This window comes from Chrysemys picta, chromosome 3 (assembly GCF_011386835.1).
Source record: "Chrysemys picta bellii isolate R12L10 chromosome 3, ASM1138683v2, whole genome shotgun sequence".
NCBI lineage: Eukaryota > Metazoa > Chordata > Testudines > Emydidae > Chrysemys > Chrysemys picta.
The window spans coordinates 53130665-53149585 of NC_088793.1; the positions used below are offsets into that span (position 1 = coordinate 53130665).

At 40.1% G+C, this 18921-nt stretch overlaps 1 protein-coding gene across 1 annotated transcript in view; it reads right to left on the reverse strand.

Annotated features, from left to right (window-relative positions):
- The window catches only part of LOC135982590 (protein eyes shut homolog), a 497350-nt gene that overhangs the window by 158764 nt on the left and 319665 nt on the right, over positions 1-18921 (reverse strand). The window contains exon 17 of the mRNA XM_065589961.1: positions 12458-12657. Within this exon, the coding sequence (XP_065446033.1) occupies positions 12458-12657 (200 nt within the window). The remainder of the gene's footprint in view (positions 1-12457; positions 12658-18921) is intronic.

Below are 18921 nucleotides of genomic sequence, written 5' to 3' on the forward strand. Positions count from 1 at the left end.
AGCATTGGGGAGAGTCTTGAAGAACAAGTGTAGCATTCCCTGCAGCAGCTATGTCGGCATTTATTTATTTTTTTTTGGCTTCTGCAGATATAAATGCCTCCAGGGATCCTTGTGTTAATATTGCTCCATGTTGCAGAGTCCTGTGACTAACAGAATAGCTGATATTTAATTGCTACATTGCTGGTAGGGTGTATTACTACAATTCCTTTAAAACCAGTCACTGATTTTCTAAGCTCCAGTAAGCACTGATGTGCATCATGAATCAGAGGATGGGATCAAACCATTTCCAGAGTCAACAAAGCTGTTTTAAGGAGCTAATAAAATCTTTATTCCAAACAACATGACTCCAGACAATGAAATGATTTCTGACAATCGTTATCCTTCCTTCATGTAATAAAACAAAAGTCACTAGATTATGATTTGGTGATGATGTGAAATGATTTGCCTTAAATAGTCAAGAATCAAACTCAATGCCAAATCAAGTTTTCTTATGAGATTACTGGTACATCCTGCTTCTGAACAGATTGGAAGGAAGCAACAAACAAACAATCCTTCTCAGGATAGTTTGGCCTTTCCAATCCCAGACAACGAGAAGAACCCCAAAGAGGCACACAAATTAAAAACAGTGGGGAAAGAGTAACTGGAATTTTTTTAAACCTGGAAAAAAAGAGAGTCTGTCTTTGGATTTGGATGAAATACTGGGGAAAAGGTTGGAAATGGTATTTTATCTGAAATAGTTTTTCCTTTCCTAGAAAATATTTTAAAAATAATCATCTATGGGCCTCACAGCTCATATCTGTATATAGCTCAGGTTGGCTTGCCTTCTGGAAGTCTCCCAGAGCCTATGATGGTTTTGTTATTAATTTGCTAATTTGTGTAGTACCTGCCATTGTGGCAGCTAGTCACTTTAATTAAAGAGATTAAAGTACAAAACAAGCTAGTAGGGCTTCCTTTCAGCTTCCTTTCCTGAAGCCTCCTTTCGGTGGCAGTCTGCCCAGGATGGAACTGAATTACAAGTCCCAACACCCATCTCAGTTTCAATCAGTTGTTTTAAGTTTAAACCAGGGGTTTAAAGACAGAAAAGTACCTCAGGGCACAACACAAGGGCTGTCTCAGGTGATCTTTTTCATATTTTCTTCAGAAGTAGGCCTGTAGGGCTGGTCATGTAATTGGTTCCCATGTAAACTGAAGAGAAGATGGATTAGCCACAAATTCTAGTGGTTATCATATATTATATTATTGGGAGCACCATGTTTAGTTAAGGTTGCCTGACATTTTCTCTTGTAAAGTTCTATTTTCAGTTGCTTATAGTTTGACAAACTTTAACCATTTGGGCTGAAATTTTCCATGACTGGTGTCTGCCTCAAGTTTAATTTTATGGAAAAGTCTCTGCACAAATGGAGCAGTTGTTTCTGAAAATGAGCTTAAGGAAAAATATGCAGTTTTACATATGTTAATGAACTGTGTGCCTACGTGTGTGCATGTGCATGTGTGTAAAGAGACAGACACATTCTAGTGTCTCCATGCTTTGAATCAGGGACTTAAAAATTTGGCAGGAGGTTTTCCTTGGTGTCAGAGAAGTGCCTTTCGCTGTTTTGTGAAAAACTACTCAAATTTGGCCAAGTTATGGACCCTTCAAAAATCTCACTTTTGTGAAAAGTCTCAGTTTTGAGACTTGTGGGAGTTAAATTCTCCTAAAATTGTCTGAACTGAGCATGGTCCATCTCCTCACAACTTCTATATGTCAGACTAGATTGTGTTCACACCATCATCAAAAAGTGACTGAGCATGCTCCAACCTCTGACTGCAGAAACTGAGTAGGACTTTCCTGGCATTTGTTCCTCACAGCTCCCAGAGACTGCTGTGGTCCTGGGCACAGGAACTGAGAGCAGGAAACTTTCTATCCTTTGCTCTCCATGTTAGTGCCCAGGCAGCAGAGAAGAAAAGGAGCGAGTACCTGATCTGAATGCGGAGTGTTAGAAATGGGAGGCAAGAGGGGGATCAGGAGCCAGGGAATGGGAAAATGGCATGGGAAAGGAAAGGAGCTAAGTGAGGAGGGACTGGATAGGGATAAGTGGGATCAGGAGCTGGAGTGAGAGTGATGGTGATTTTTGCCTCATTCTGTGCACACAATGAATCATGTTCTAGGAATGAATCAGGGCTATGTAATGAAGGGTCTCTAGGCTCCTGCCTTATTTGCTGCAGAAATTGGAAATTGTGTAATGAATGAGGCAGGGGATTGCAGGAAGAGAAAGGATAGTTTCATGGTTCAGACAAGTGAATGTTGCCTTGGAGAAAAGGATTATTATCCCTGCCTCTGCCATAGAGTTTCTCTGTGTTGCTAAGCAAGTCAGTGAAACAAAACTTTTCATAGGTGGCCACAGGGGGCAGGGATAGCTCAGTGGTTTGAGCATTGGCCTGCTAAACCCAGGGTGGTGAGTTCAATTCTTGAGGGGGCCACCTTGGGATCTAGAGCAAAATCAGTACTTGGTCCTACTAGTGAAGGCAGGGAGCTGGACTCGATGACCTTTCAGGGTCCCTTCCAGGTCTATGAGATAGGTATATCTCCATATCATCACCAATTGTATGCTCTGCATTGTCCCAGACACACACACACAGAAAGAAATGTGGTATAATTAGTCCTACAAACAAGCCAAAGCAGGATTGTAGGCTAAGGTCACAGTTAGGTGGAAGTCAGTCCAAGGGACTGTGGGGTCAGGAATCACCTGCATGGCTGGAGCAGGACAGGAACAGGGCTGGAGCATGGTTGGAGTAGGGCATGGGCAAAGCTGAAGTGGGCTGGAACAAGGCTGTGGGGAGGGCTGGAGCAGGAACTGGAAGCCTAGGGAATCTGTAACACTGTGATGCAACAGGAGGGTTCCTGACCAAGTAGTGCTGACTCACTGCAGGCTGTATTGGAGGGAGGGGTGGGTGGGTCATGGCAGCTATTGAGAGTCTGGGGATAGGCAGATGCAAGCCCTTCCTTATCTAAAGACCCCTCCCCCCCAGTCTAAGGGGAGGAGCTATTGGTCTCAAGTACCTACAGAGGACAACAAATGAAAAAACAGGGATGGGAGTGAGCGTCACAGGGCCAAAAGCTGGGTGTCTGAGAGGATCACCAAGCAGAGAACCCCAGACAGTTCCCACTGCTTCTCAAAGGCATCCAGGGAGCCACCGGATGCAGCCCAGAAAAACTCTGCCCGGAGATGTGATTTCAGCGAGGAGAGGAATTAGGCCCCACAGTCACAGAACACCTCCCTGTCCAGCTTCCCCCTCCAGATGAGGTGGATGGCCACCTTGGCTAGCACCAGGAGGAGGTCTCATGACTTTGCAAGGACATAGGTGGGATGTGCATATATCTGGAGGTGCAGGGATAATTACAGCCAGAACCTAAGAAGGAGGAGCTGGAAAAGGGGCTGCAACCTGGTGCACTCAATGTAAATGTGCGCCAGGGTCTCCCTCTTGCCACAAGTGGGGCAGATGTCAGAAGAAAGGGTGAACCACATCAGGTACACACCCGTGCTCATGGCTCCATGAAGGAGTCACCAACTTATATCCCCAGTGGGCTGGGGGACCAGGGTGGAATGCAGGCAGACAGGTTCACTGCAGCTCCTCACCCTCTTGGTGTCAAAGTGGGACAAGAGGGTGAGGAAGTGAAGGGTGTGGAGCATATGTACAGCTGTTTCCTAGGTGGGGTTCAGAGACAGACTGACTGCAGATCATGCAGGTGGCTCAAGTAGTGCAGAGGGGGCACCTGAGGAGGCTCGCGAGGCAGGGGCCCAATGGCGAGGTCCAGAAAGCCAGAGGTGAGGGAGGGGTGGGGAGCGCCCTCTCGCAAGACCCACTTGAGGAAAGCCCGAGAGGTGGACGGTAAGGCTGCCCTCCCTTTCTGGTGTATATGCTGGGGGACACAAGGGATGGAGAGCCCCAAGCAGTGGCTGAGTACCAGGGGTCCACACAGTTCCTCCAATTGTACAGGTGAGTCATGGCAGCTGAGAGAGCAGCCTGGGTCTGGCTGTTTGTTTACCTCACAACCAGAACCCTTATGGAATGAATACCCCCATGGGACCAGTGTAATGCCCACAGCATGCCAACCCTCATCCCCCACGCCCTAGCTCTTTTCCCTCTCACAAATAAAACTCAGATACTGTGTAAATTCCAGGGGTGGGAGGGGGAGCTATTTCCTGCTGCTTTTCACCACCAATCCAGACAAAGCTCACCTCCTCCCTGAGCTCCCTGGGTGCCCAACGTGAGAAACCACGGACAATTGTGCAGAAGTTCTATGCTCCGACAACTGAAGTTGCCTGGAGCGGTGCTTTGAACATACAAAGTGCATTAAAAATGCAGTATTCTGAAAAATCAGACCCTAGGTGTCATTCCCAGCTACCACATCCGAGGTAGAAACCAAACTCAAACAGAATATTGGGATGAAATCAGGGGTCCCAGATAATTTTCATCCAAGAATATTAAAGGAACTGGCACATGAAATTGCAAGCCCATTAGCAAGACATTTTAATGAATCTGTAAACTCAGGGGTTGTACCGTATGACTGGAGAATTGCTAACATAGTTCCTATCTTTAAGAAAGGGAAAAAAAGTGATCCAAGTAACTATAGGCCTATTAGTTTGACATCTTTAGTATGCAAGGTCTTGGAAAAAAAATTGAAGGAGAAAGTACTCAAGGACATTGAGGTCAATGGTAATTGGTACAAAATACAACATGGTTTTACAAAAGGTAGACCGTGCCAAACCAACTTGATCTCCTTTTTTGAGAAGGTAACAGATTTTTTAGACAAAGGAAATGCAGTGGATCTAATTTACCTCAATTTCAGTAAGGCATTTTATACGGTTCCACATGGGGAATTATTAGCTAAATTGGAAAAGATGGAGATCAATATGAAAATTGAAAGATGGATAAGGAACTGGTTAAAGGGGAGACTACAACGGGTTGTACTGAAAGGTGAACTGTCAGGCTGGAAGGAGGTTACTAGTGGAGTTCCTCAGGGGTCGGTTTTGGGACCAATCATATTTAATCTTTTTATTACTGACCTTGGCACAAAAAGTGGAAATGTGCTAATAAAGTTTGCGGATGACACAAAGCTGGGAGGTATTGCTAATACAGGGAAGGACCGGGATATCATACAGGAAGATCTGGATGACCTTGTAAACTGGAGTAATAGTAATAGGATGAAATTTAATAGTGAAAAGTGCAAGGTCATGAATTTAGGGATTAATAACAAGAATTTTGGTTATAAATTGGAGACACATCAGTTGGAAGTAACAGAGGAGGAGAAGGACCTCAGAGTATTGGTTGACCATAGGATGACGATGAGCCGCCAATGTGATATGACCGTGAAAAAAGCTAATGCGGTCTTGGGATGCATCAGGTGAGGTATTTCCAGTAGAGATAAGGAGGTGTTAGTACAATTATACAAGGCACTTATTCCTCATCTGGAATATTGTGTGCAGTTCTGGTCTCCCATGTTTAAGAAGGATGAATTCAAACTGGAACAGGTACAGAGAAGGGCTACTAGGATGATTCGAGGAATGGAAAATCTGTCTCATGAAAGGAGACTCAAAGAGCTTGGCTTGTTTAGCCTAACAAAAAGAAGGCTGAGGGGAGATATGATTGCTCTTTATAAATATATCAGAGGGATAAATATCAGGGAGGGAGAGGAATTATTTAAGTTTAATACCAATGTGGAACACAAGAACAAATGGATATAAACTGGACATTAGGAAGTTTAGACTTGAAATTAGATGAAGGTTTCTAATCATTAGAGGAGTGAAATTCTGGAACAGCCTTCCAAGGGGAGTAGTGGGGACAAAAGACATATCTGGCTTCAAGACTAAGCTTGGTAAGTTTATGGAGGGGATGGTATGATGGGATAGCCTAATTTTGGCAATTAATTCATCTTTGACTACTAGCGGTAAATATGCCCAATGGCTTGTGATGAGGTGTTAGATGGGGTGGGATCTGAGTTACTACAGAGAATTCTTTCCTGGGTGTCTGGCTGGTGAGTCTTGCCCACATGCTCAGTGTTTAGCTGATCACCATATTTGGGGTCGGGAAGGAATTTTTCTCCAGGGCAGATTGGCAGAAGTCCTGGGGGATTTTCGCCTTCCTCTGCAGCGTGGGGCACGGGTCACTTGCTGGAAGATTCTCTGCACCTTGAAGTCTTTAAACCATGATTTGAGGACTTCAATGGCTCAGACACAGGTTTGACACAGGAGTGGGTGGGTGAGATTCTGTGGCCTGCGTTGTGCAGGAGTTCAGACTAGATGATCATAATGGTCCCTTCTAACCTTAAAGTCTATAATTCTATGAAAATGGGGATAATGATGTCACCTAATCTCACGGGAGGTGGGGGAAGGGTTGTGAAGATTGCTTCACAAACATTAATGAATTTTTCAGACACTATGGCGGGAGCACCACAGAAATGCCGATGAGGAATTAATAGTTTTGTATTCAGCAGAGGGTTTGGATGGTGTGTGTTTGTTAAGGACCAGGGCCACACATTGAATGAGAAAAATAAAAAGAAATACTGAATAATTTGCTCCATCACTGAGTGAGACTAGAGTCTTGTGGGGGAAAAATGTATGTGATCATGTAATTAAAGACTAATATAACACATAATTTTCAAAGGGGCTGAATTAAGGTCACTTGGATAACATTAATTCTGGTATTTCTTAACTTCTAAGTGCTTGACCTTGCACTCTTAGTATTCTTTTACTGTAGTTTTTTGGTTGTTTATACATGATGTGTGAGGTAACTAGCCCTACAAGCAAGCTTTATGACAGAATTATATTATAGCAGATAGAATGAAAAATTAATTAAAGTGTTTGCCTTTTTTTCAACTTAAATGTAAGCCGTAAGCACAACAGACTCAAGAGATGTTTTAAATCTACGCACAAAACTGCCTATTTAGCTTGCCAGGAAGCCAGATGCTTCTGCTACTTAATTTTTTCCCCATCTTTCCAGGTTCTGTTACAACACCTGCTTACTCACAATGATTAGGTGCTCCAGACACAGGATCTATACAGGCTGGTGGTTAAGCTACATGAAATATAGAACAGAAAAACAAGGGTATTCACATAAATCACAAACAAAACATGTAACACTATTATATAATTCCACCTGGTGCATTTACTGTAAATATCAACCAAAACATCACCAACATGTTTCACTTATTTCTCCTTTTCTTTGCAGCCCTTGGGAAGCAGGCCTACCAGTTTGCTTACTTTAAATGGAAAGAACTCCTTAATCATCCATGGGCCTGATTCACCACTGTGCTACTCTAGTATTATGCAGGTTAAACTCCATTACTTTCAGTGTAGGGACACAATGCTGAATCAGGTTGTGTCTTGGGAAGAATTTGTATATGTTTAGGTATGTGTACCTTATTGAAAGAGTTTGTGGAAGCATCCATTCACTTTAAGGTTCTCATTCTTGAGGTGATAATATTAATGAATAACAAATGAATGCATTCATTCTCTATAAATATCAGCTATTGTGGTACCAAGAAGTATGTATACATTCAAAGATAAATGTCTTACCATTCGTAGAGAAATATAACACTATAGAACTGAATGCGGACTCTGCATTTATGAAGGAATCCTCTGAGTGGGTCATATATAACATCATGGTTCCCCCACCACAGAATAGAAATATATTGTCAATATGTTTAGTAAAAATGTTTATTCTCAACATTGAAGATGTATTTAAAATATGAAATGAGAAATATTTAATAAATGTGGTAAATACATGGAATATACTAAAAATATATCACAAAATCATAGAATTTATGCCCTGATCTAGCAAATCACTTAAGCACATAGGAGGAGTAAAATATCTACTGTATTCGTTCACCCACTCTATTGCTCTCTGCCTTGGCTCCTCTAGATTTTTCTGCTGTAGGCCTGGTTTGACATATACAACCTGCCTTATTTCTTAGTGGGTATGATTGGGAAGGTTAAGCTGTCATAACAAGCAATATGCTGTAGTCAGGGTGGCTAGCTAAGATCAGTAGAAACATCCTGATATTAGTGAACAAGACTAAATGTAAGATAAAGTAGAGGTCAGATTATGCATGAACAGTGCATGGATAGAGCATGCTGTACAGGGATTGGTTCCTGCAATGTAGCCGAACCAATCCCAAAATGTGTGATTCAATGTTTAGTAAATGCAATGTGATGTGTAAATGTATATAAATGAAGAGGTTTTCTGTGTAACTTTGAATGTGTGGTACACCCTATACCCACATCTTTTGCTTGAATCTGATCCACTCACCATAACTTTGCTGTATGCAAAATAAAGATACCTGAGTGATAAACTCTGGAGTCGAACTGAGTTCTTGGGAAGCAGAGTAGAAAGAGGTCTCGGGGGAATCCCAACTAGGGTGATCAGATATCCTGATTTTATAGGGACAGTCCCGATTTTTGGGTCTTTTTCTTATGTAGGCTCCTATTACCCCCCCACCCCGTCCCGATTTTTCACATTTGCTGTCTGATCCCCCTAATCCCAACATCTGCCAAACTGTCCCAACTGGCGAGTGCTTTCCTATAGGCTGCAGTTTACTGCAGCTCTCAGTTGCAAAATACCAACTTTTTTATTATAGCTCCATGCACCCCAAAACCACTCATAGAATTATAGTATTTATACCCCTTGCAACATTTTAAGAATGTCCCTTTGGCAGGATTAAGTCATTGTACTATTTGTAAAGTGCTGTGTGATCTTTGAATGGAAGGTGCAACACAGAAGTGCTAAGTAGTTTTAATTTTAAAGCCTCTCTTTCATTATGCAAAAAGATTTTACTTCATATTATGTAGCTTTCTTAGGAGAAGTGCCTGATTCTCCTCTCTTACTAACATTGGTGTAAACCAGGAGTAAATTCATTGAAAAGTTGGAGTTTCACACATGAAGTAAATGGTATAAACTGAGAGAAAAATCCGTTCTAGATTGCTCTCCTGACCCACCACTGTGCAAAATGCCAGTGCTGGTGCAAGTCTCCTCAATTTCTATAGCTAACGCTGTTATCAGAGACACAGTCTGAAATACTGCCTTTCCCTGCCTACATGCTGTTTTGGAAAGAAAATGGAACAGATTCACAGTCCTGTGTTAGGGACCAAAGACAACTTATATCTTACACAAATTTGACTGCTATAATGTTACTCAGGATTGAAATTATGCATATTTGCATTGATGCAATAGGTAATCCAACTTGTACAGATACAGTAATCTAACTGACAATAAGAACCATGATGTTCTTTCTCCTCCTTTTTGCACTGCCTGACTCCTTTTACAATGAGGCATGATGAGGCTGGAATGTAAAATGTTGCATAAATCTTTTATTCCATCCCATCAGGTAAAGCACAGATCAAATACTGCCCCTTGTCCTTCTGTGTTGCTGAACTGACTGAAAATTTCTGAATTCTGCTTCTTGACAATATGATGAAGCAAAAAATGCTCAAGCAGCCAAGAAAGAATCTCATTATATGGATTTCCATCTATTTTGTGTGTGTGCTTGCTAGAAGCAGAATGCTGAGGAAGTTACATGTAGTGCTTTAGAGAGAATACAGCATTGATCAATTAAAGTCTGCATTTTGCAGCAAAGGCACATTTAAGTATCATTCTTTTTCTCCTATATTACATTGCATTTTAATTCCTTCATGATGCTAAGGGATTATATATTATACACATAAATAACATATTTCTAGCTACCATTTAGTTACTCCTCCCACACACAGTAGACAGCTCAAGTAACTAATATAAAATCAACATTATATATAAAGATCATTGTCGCTCAATTGGGTGACAGCTCATTCTTTAGGGCTAATTTGTGAAAGACCTATCTTTTCCATCTGCTTCCATAAACATATGGGAACCTGATTCTATGGAACTCTATGGGATGTAATGGGTAGAATTCTACCTTCCTTCCCTTAGACTCTACTGATGACTCTTTGCCAGAAGTGTGTGAAGTTGGTGAATCAGAGAATTTTGGGTGTAGGAAGGCAGGTAGCAAGGGACTAGATGCTTTCTGCAGCATTATACCTCACTGATTCTGTACTTTTCCATTTGGAAATCCAATGGAGAGTGATGCTTGAAAGAACATTAACTCACACTAGTATCCCTTCCAGGGCTATGACTTCTGAGCTAAAGGGAAACTTGGGACCAGAAGAGCAACATTTAACAAGCATCTAAGTTCAATATTTTTATTTTCTAACAAAAACAATCTTTAGAAATATGTCTTAACTATCCCCAAATCCCCAGGCTAATAACGGCATCCATCTGAAGTGCAATGTACTCAGTATTTGGGGTTCACAGGAGTTTCCAGTACACACTTCCCTCCTGTGTTCACAAGAATTCAAATCCTCTGAGGTCTGAGTTAAAATGAAGCCAATGTCACGGATTCCACCGTATGACCTTACCCCAGGTTGACAAACAAAAATCATAATACATGACCTACCATCCCTATAATTTTATAAAGGAATCGTTTTGAAGTCTTTCGGATTTCTCAATTACTATTCTTTCTAGCATCTACTGTCTTTCCGCAATATTAAATCAGTACAATAGCAGTAAGTGGTGCCACTTTAGTTTGGACAGATGTTTGTTTTCATCCTGAACAGCTGGATTTAAATCTTGCTTTAACTTTGTTTAATAAACAAACAAACAAATAAATGTATCCTGAGCTATGGAGTCTCTAATACTGCTTCCATGATAAAGGCAACAAAATTGACATTTGCAGCACTGTTTAATAAAAAAAAATCACCCTTATTTATCATATAAAGCAAACAAACATAATCTAGTATATTAAACAACACTACAATGTTATCAAACCTAATATTTACAAGATGTGACTAATTACCACCTTGACTATTTTGCTTATATGGTGTACACTGTTTCCCTACTCTTTGTCTTAGAAGTGCCAAAATACTGTTGTTCTCATCGTAGTTCTGCCCTGATGCAAAGGTGAGCTAACAGGAAACATCACAGAAGAGGATATTCTGCGAAGATTCCAAGCCCACCATTGTACACATGAGAGTTTTGAAGGCATAGCTGAACCAAACCTCTGAACATTTTGAGGTTCATCAAACACTAATAAAAATTGCTTACCTAAATAAAAAGACACCCACAACCACAGAACAAAAGAAAAAACAAGACTGTAAACACAAAACAGCTAATTTAAAGTTAAATTAAACTCTTACATAACACCAAAATACATGCATAAAGGTTGAAACCCCTCTTTACTTCCAATTGTGTCAAAATTAATTTTACAGGATTTCCAGTCATCTGAATCATACTGAGTTCAATTTTACTTTCAAACACTTGAATGCAACTTCCACTCTCTTTGTATATGTGCTAAAATATATAGGAATCACAGGGCTAATTAGATGATAAACTTCAACCTTAACTCTCATTCATCTGACGAAGTGAGTAATCACCCACGAAAGCTTATGCTCCAATACATCTGTTAGTCTATAAGGTGCCACAGGACTCTTCGTCAACCTCAACTCTGAGTTTCAGACAAACACTTAATATTACTTTAACATAGTTTGTTATGGTTTAATGAAATGTAAGTACATTATAAAGATAACATATTGTTATGGATGGTTAATAATCTCCTTAAAAGTGGCTATTATTATTATTATTATTATTATTATTATTAACATTGTTAAGCTGTGCTTCAGGCCATAAACTGAATACCAGATGTTGAATATATTTTGATGTATGGCTTAGTATGGTTTTAGTGCTTCATTGCCACACAGTTTATAATAATTTTTATCAGTCTTTTCTAAATTTCAATTAGTGTAATAGTCAAATTGGGCCACAGACTGTAAATAAAAGTAACAATATATACTAATTTTACTGGAGGAAATTTTAAAATATGTAAGATAAACAGCATAAACTATGTGAAAGCTTCTGTAGAGAACTATAACCAGCAAATAGACTATCCCCATCAGACAGTTTAGGCTTTGATACTCATAAATATTTTTGAGCACATGAGTTTGCAGTTTCTTCTCGAGTTTGTTCATGTTATGAAAGATCTTCCATGCACCAATCATAGAAACACATTAAGTATTATTTTCTAGGTAAAGACATCACTTTAAATGGTAAGCAATTTAAGAACAATGTTCCCTTGAGCATCGGTTTGTTTATTTTATGCTAAAATTTACTCTTAGAGCTTCAGTATATTTCACTACTTTCAGTTTCAATATTTTGAAATAATGTTTTCTTCTTGTGTTAAATGTATTTCTAAAAGTGTTAAGACATATGGTCTTACCAGCAAATTGTGAACTAGTCCCATAATTTAAAACATTTGCATTCTGATATAATCCTTAAAAATGTAATAAATCCAATATAGTTCACATAACACATGTAGTAAAATCTCCCCAAATTCAAAACTTAACAAATGAATGTACAATAACTGCTGCAGTTATAAGTAAACATACTTACTGACCTGCAATGAAAAGTTCTTCCAGGGCCGTCAACACATATGCCTCCATTGAAACAAAGGGTTGAGTTCAGTGCAGGTTCATTGCAAACGTCAATATCTACTTCACAAAATTCACCAGTGTATCCACCCACGCAAATACACACAAATGCACTGACCAAATCTTGACAAGAACCTCCATTCATGCATGGAGCAGACTTGCATTCCTAAAGGAGATAAATGATAATACATTGATAATGAACTTTAAAGCACATCATGCATATCCACAGAAATTAAAACAAGAAAGGTGGTTGTGTTTAGTTGCTCATGGTCAGAAGAATTAGATTTTGGTCAATTTGATTTTTATAGAGATCCTGTAACCATATGTTTTCAAAACACAACTTTGAAAATACATATGGATCTATCAATCAGTATAGGAGAAATATGAATAAACCTTCATTTGATAGGTTTTCTAGATAGCCAGAAATGTGTGCTTCCTTTATTAACATCTCAAACCATGCAGCTACACCATAGATTTTGTAGTGCTTTCTCTCTCTTTATCTCAGTTCTTATATTGGTAATCATCACTTTAGCATCTGAAATTTCAGAAAAAAAGATAAGATAAGATAAAGATAAGATAAGATAGGTAGAAGCAGGTAGGGTTTGCCCGACACACATCATATTTCTGGGTCAAACCTGGTCTGAACATTGTCCAGTCCATCTATGCTTTACTCCATCTATGCTATAATTCCTATTATTAAACACTTCCTGAGAATAAGTGATAACTTCCAGAATTGTCATTAATAGTAAACCTTTACAAATTCAAACCTGCTGTGAATTTTTAAAGAGTTCACATAAAAAATTCTTCTGACAAAACTAATGTAAAACCCATCAAATTCATACCATGCAAACCAGTAACAAATTAATGTTTTGCCAAAATTATAGGAGAGTTGAATTAGTGTAATTGCCAATATAAAATATATTTTTGCCCTTGAGCTCAGAAACCCAATTCATGCCTACATCCAAAATAGTTTTGTTTTGTTGCTGCCACCCAATTAGTCTAGCTAAAAGTAGGCTTTTAGAAGTGAATTTATTTTTATATTAGTTTTAACTTCTCCAGAGGGTGAATACCTTAAGGATAACCAAGGGCACTTTGTACATTTCCTGCAGGTACTGCCATTACTTTTACAGAATGTAAATGCATATATCCACAGGGAGTTTATGAAAACTACATGTTTTTCCATCAGCTCTCTAGCTGATATATATAGAATGATGTATTAGAAAGCATTACATAAACTAATTGAATTATGTATCCCATAGGAAGATGGGGATAGCTTGTAGACTACCAACAATTATGCATACAGAGTCTAGAAAGACAATTTTTAAAGCATCTCAGTCTGCTATTTAAACATTTTGGCCTTTTCTGGTTTGATAAATGAAAAATATGTTTCTCTGTTTGTTTTCCCCTGCATCTCGCTATTGCTTCTCACTATTTTTGTAGCTTTGATCATAATTCCTATAAAATTAATGAAGAAAAAACTCTACCTCAAATAATAATTCAAAAAAGAAAGCATAAAAAACCTTTCCATGATAGCTCAAAATTATAAATGCAACTAGGGATATGCAAGCCTCAAACAGGTGTACAGAGAGGCTGAATATGAAGTTATAATCATGCCAAATTTCAAATAATGTTAAAACCTGTTTGTTTCATTAGGTATACTAAGAATACCCATGAAGGTGTACAGTATAATGGAAGACTTGTTCAGACCTGAGTCCAGGACTTGGCAGGACTTCAGGACTTGGCTGTGGAGTGACAGAAAGAATATTAGGGGCAGATGGAAAGTTTTGTGGAAGAGACACTGTACCAATTACTTGGCTGTGGAATGACAGAAAGAATATTAGGGGCAGATGGAAAGTTTTGTGGAAGAGACACTGTACCAATTACTATACTTTTTATAATAAAATATTGAGTATATTTGGTGCACTGCAGATAAATATAAACAATTCTTAAACAAACAGCAAAAATGTACAGCAAGTTATGCTACTGGAAAAGTGTTACTCTTTACCAATCTTAACTAAAGCAAGAGAGTTCCTTTAATAGGCAGGCAAACAATTATGCTACAGCTCATACAAATCCCTAACTGGGTGGGCTGACAATTCCCCTAGGAATTAGAACTCTCCGTCAGTCAAAGAGAGCAAGGAAGTTGGATGGTTAGATGGTATACATGGGGCCAAACCTGAGAGTCTAAGGCTATATCTACACTAATACTTGGCAAAACTTTTGTCAGTCAGGGGTGTGAAAAAACACACCCATGACTGACAAAAGTTTCACTGACAAAAGCGCCAGTGTGGACAGCACTCTGTCAGCCAGGGAGCATCTCGTGCCAACATAGCTACTGCTGCTTGTTGGGGGTGGCTTAATTATGCAAGTGGGAGAGCTCTCTCTGACTGGCATAGAGCAGCTACACGGGAGACCTTACAGTGGTGCAGCTGCAGCAATACAGCTGTGCTGCTGTAAGGTCTGTAATGCAGACATAGCCTTAGTCTCACAAGCAATCACAATTACGTTAATAGGACCACTTGTCTAAGTAAGGTGAGCAGAATTCATCACCACTGCTGAAACCAATAAGACTACTTGTGTGAGTAAAGTGAACAGGATTAGAATCTCTAAAATTTACAGTATTTTGTGTGTCTACATGTGGAAAAAATACCATTTATAAATATTGACTCATAACCCATACTTCTTGATTCAATTTTTTGTTGCCTGTAGACAAATAAGTGATTAAACACTACATAGAGTGGTTGCCATTAAAGTCTGTATTTATCAGCAGTGGAACATGGGACTCTTCTCTTATAAGTGACAACAAAAGTGCAAGTCATAAGTTATCATAGAAGCATAGAATATCAGGGTGGGAAGGGATTTCAGGAGGTCATCTAGTCCAACCCCCTGCTCAAAGCAGGGCCAATCCCAACTAAATCATCCCAGCCAGGGCTTTGTCAAGCCTAACCTTAAAAATCTCTAAGGAAGGAGATTCCACTACCTCCCTATGTAACGCATACCAGGGCTTCACCACACTCTTAGTGAAAAAGTTTTTCCTACTATCCAACCTAAACCTCCCCCACTGCAACTTGAGACCATTACTCCTCGTTCTGTCATCTGGTACCACTGAGAACAGCCGAGTTTCATCCTCTTTGGAACCCCCTTTTAGGTAGTTGAAAGCAGCTATCAAATCCCCCTCATCCTTCTCTTCTGCAGACTAAACAATCCCAGTTCCCTCAGCCTCTCCTCATAAGTCATGTGCTCCAGACCCCTAATCATTTTTGTTTCCCTCCGCTGGATTCTTTCCAATTTTTCCACATCCTTCTTGTAGTGTGGGGGGCAAAATTGGATACACTACTCCAGATGAGGCCTCACCAATGTTGAATAGAGGGGAATGATCACGTCCCTTGATCTGATGGCAATGCTCCTACTTATACAGCCCAAAATGCCGTTAGCCTTCTTGGCAACAAGGGCACACTGTTGACTCATATCCAGCTTATCGTCCACTGTAACCCCTAGGTCCTTTTCTGCAGAACTGCTGCCTAGCCATTCGGTCCCTAGTCTGTAGCAGTGCATGGGATTATTCCGTCCTAAGTGCAGGACTCGGCACTTGTCCTTGTTGAACCTTATCAGATTTCTTTTGGCCCAATCCTCTAATTTGTCTAGTCCCCTCTGTATCCTATCCCTACTTTCAGTGTATCTACCACTCTTCCCAGTTTAGTGTCATCTGCAAACTTGCTGAGGATGCAATCAACGCCATCCTTCAGATCATTAATGAAGATATTGAACAAAACTGGCCCCAGGACTGACCCTTGGGGCACTCCACTTGATACCGGCTGCCAACTAGACATGGAGCCATTGATCACTATCCGTTCAGCCCAACAATTGAGCCATCTTTCTATCCACCTTATAGTCCATTCATCCAACCCATCCACTGCTTTCCCCTCATTCACAGAGCCAGTTATCTCCTCATAGAAGGCAATTAGGTTAGTCAGGCATGACTTGCCATTGGTGAATCCATGCTGACTGTTCCTGATCACTTTCCTCTCCTCGAAATGCTTCAGAATTGATTCCTTGAGGACCTGCTCCATGATTTTTTTGTATGTGGCTGCGCTAATGCAGACCATATGTGGGAGAAGGGACTCTCCTGCACAGATTCTTTAGAACTAGGCACATGTAGCCCTAAGAAAACATGAGTTCAGTGTATAATAACCAAGTACACACATACCTTTTTATGTTTAAATGTAGACACAATGTATTTTGTTGTTGAGTTGGGGGGGGGGAGGGTTTGCCCCACACCCAGCTGTACCATTTTACAAAGCTCTTTAAAGAGTTCTGTCCAACCGGTGTTTATTTTTCTTTTTAAAATGTAGCACTCAAATTTGGATTTTACTGGGACTCCACATTCACTTTCTGATTTAAAACTGAGTTTGGGATAAACTAAGCAATGATGATGTAGGGATCAAGAGGGAAACAACCAAAACAGCTACACAGAAAGAATTATTGGTGACAAAGTCCCAGATAATATTCAGGCATCCTCCTCTTGAGAAGAGAATCTTCCTTATTTCCAGATTGCAAGAATCCAGAAAGAAGGGGCTCCCTCCATCCCCAGCTGCTAGAGAAAAAACGATCATTGTCCATCAGGAGCGCAAAGAATCAGCAGTCGCTGACAGCCTGCCAGCTCTTATACTGTGGATATCTTAAAGAGAAGATTGCCAAGTCAAAAAATATTGGAGTTACGTGGGGGTGGGGGAGTCAGTGTATGCATGAATCAGATCATCAGAGAGAAGTATCAGCAAGAACAGTGGTAGTGGTGAAAACTGGGGTGGGGGGGCGGTTACTACTGAGAAAGTTAAGTGAAATCTTTGAGCTGCCTCTGAGGAGCTACTGGCACTGGTATTAGCAGAGGTAATGGCTCTTCCATGTTCCTCTCCTTAACCTAGTATTAGCAGGAAATGTCTCAGAGTCCTTCATCATTTGTGTTTGATGGGAGGAACAGAAAGGGTGCAGGCAGAAGGGAGAAGACTTACTGTTGCCAGACCATACACACACCATACTTATAACATCTTTACAGCGTCTAAAAGCCAGTTGGTTGATTTACAGAACAATTAGAGATGTAGGATGGGATTTTCAAAAGCAAGGTGCAAAGGTCTCATTTAAATGCTTAGAATCGAGTTCTAGCTGTCATGTAACTAGAAAAGGTAGTCAAGTATCAGAGGGGTAGCCGTGTTAGTCTGAATCTGTAAAAAGCAACAGAGGGTCCTGTGGCACCTTTGAGACTAACAGAAGTACTGGGAGCCTAAGCTTTTGTGGGTAAGAACCTCACTTCTTCAGATGCAAGTCATGCATCTGAAGAAGTGAGGTTCTTACCCACGAAAGCTTATGCTCCCAGTACTTCTGTTAGTCTCAAAGGTGCCACAGGACCCTCTGTTGCTTTTTAGAAAAGGTAGGAGGTTTCGGGTGAGGAAGGACATGGGTTACAGCAGTGAGGTCATGTGGTTACTTACTTGAGGCATGAACACATCTTCATCACTCAATTTAAAGAGTTTTTTAAACCTTTTCTTTTAGTAGTAATTATAAAGGTAAATGACAGCAAGAACAGCTCTTTGAAGAAATATGTCCATTGTTAGTAGTGACACCACCTTAGTTTTGAATAAATAGACTTGTTGGGTAACAATGAGAAAAAAATAACCAAGATGCAAGTCTGTATCTAAGCTATAAATGTTCCAGCAGACACAAATGAACTTGGCAAAGTAAACTGAAATCAATATTTTCCTCTGGCAAATATACTGTTTGCAAGATGACAGGATGTATTGGCGGCATGAAAAGGTCTCAAACTTGATTTTACAATTTTGGAAATGATATCAAACAAAACATATACAAATGTCTTAACAAAAGATGGAGAAATCAGCATGAATGTACCAGAACCAGCATCAGTTAATATATCCAGCAGCTCCTGAACAGAATTGCCAGTACTCCTGTCTGCAGTGTCATGTACTGCAAGATTAATGATATGAGCACTGAGGTAGTGTCTCATTACATTAGAACATTTGTTCCTATTAAGATTTTGTACAACCTCTACTGATGCCTTGGTGGTGGTGAAAGTAGAAACTTTCAGTTCTTGTTTGGGTGCACAGCAAAGGGATTCCAAACAGACAAAGTTTGCTTTAGGTCTGTAAGCTATCAGACTACCAGACTGGAAAACTGGCAGTACTGAAGATGAAGAGAGCTTGTTCTTTTTCATTTCATATGATTCTTTAGAACTTTGCAGGAACAGTGGTTCCTTTCTCTTTATTATTCCAAGTTCTGTTTCCTTGAGTAAAGTAGAAGCAAACAAAAGGAGTCAGTTCCTTTTTCAGAAATCCAAGCCTGCCCTCTCAGTGCACTCTGCCCAAAAGAAACACTGTCTCTTGGCTTCCTTCCCAGGGCCAGCTCCAGGCACCAGCCGACC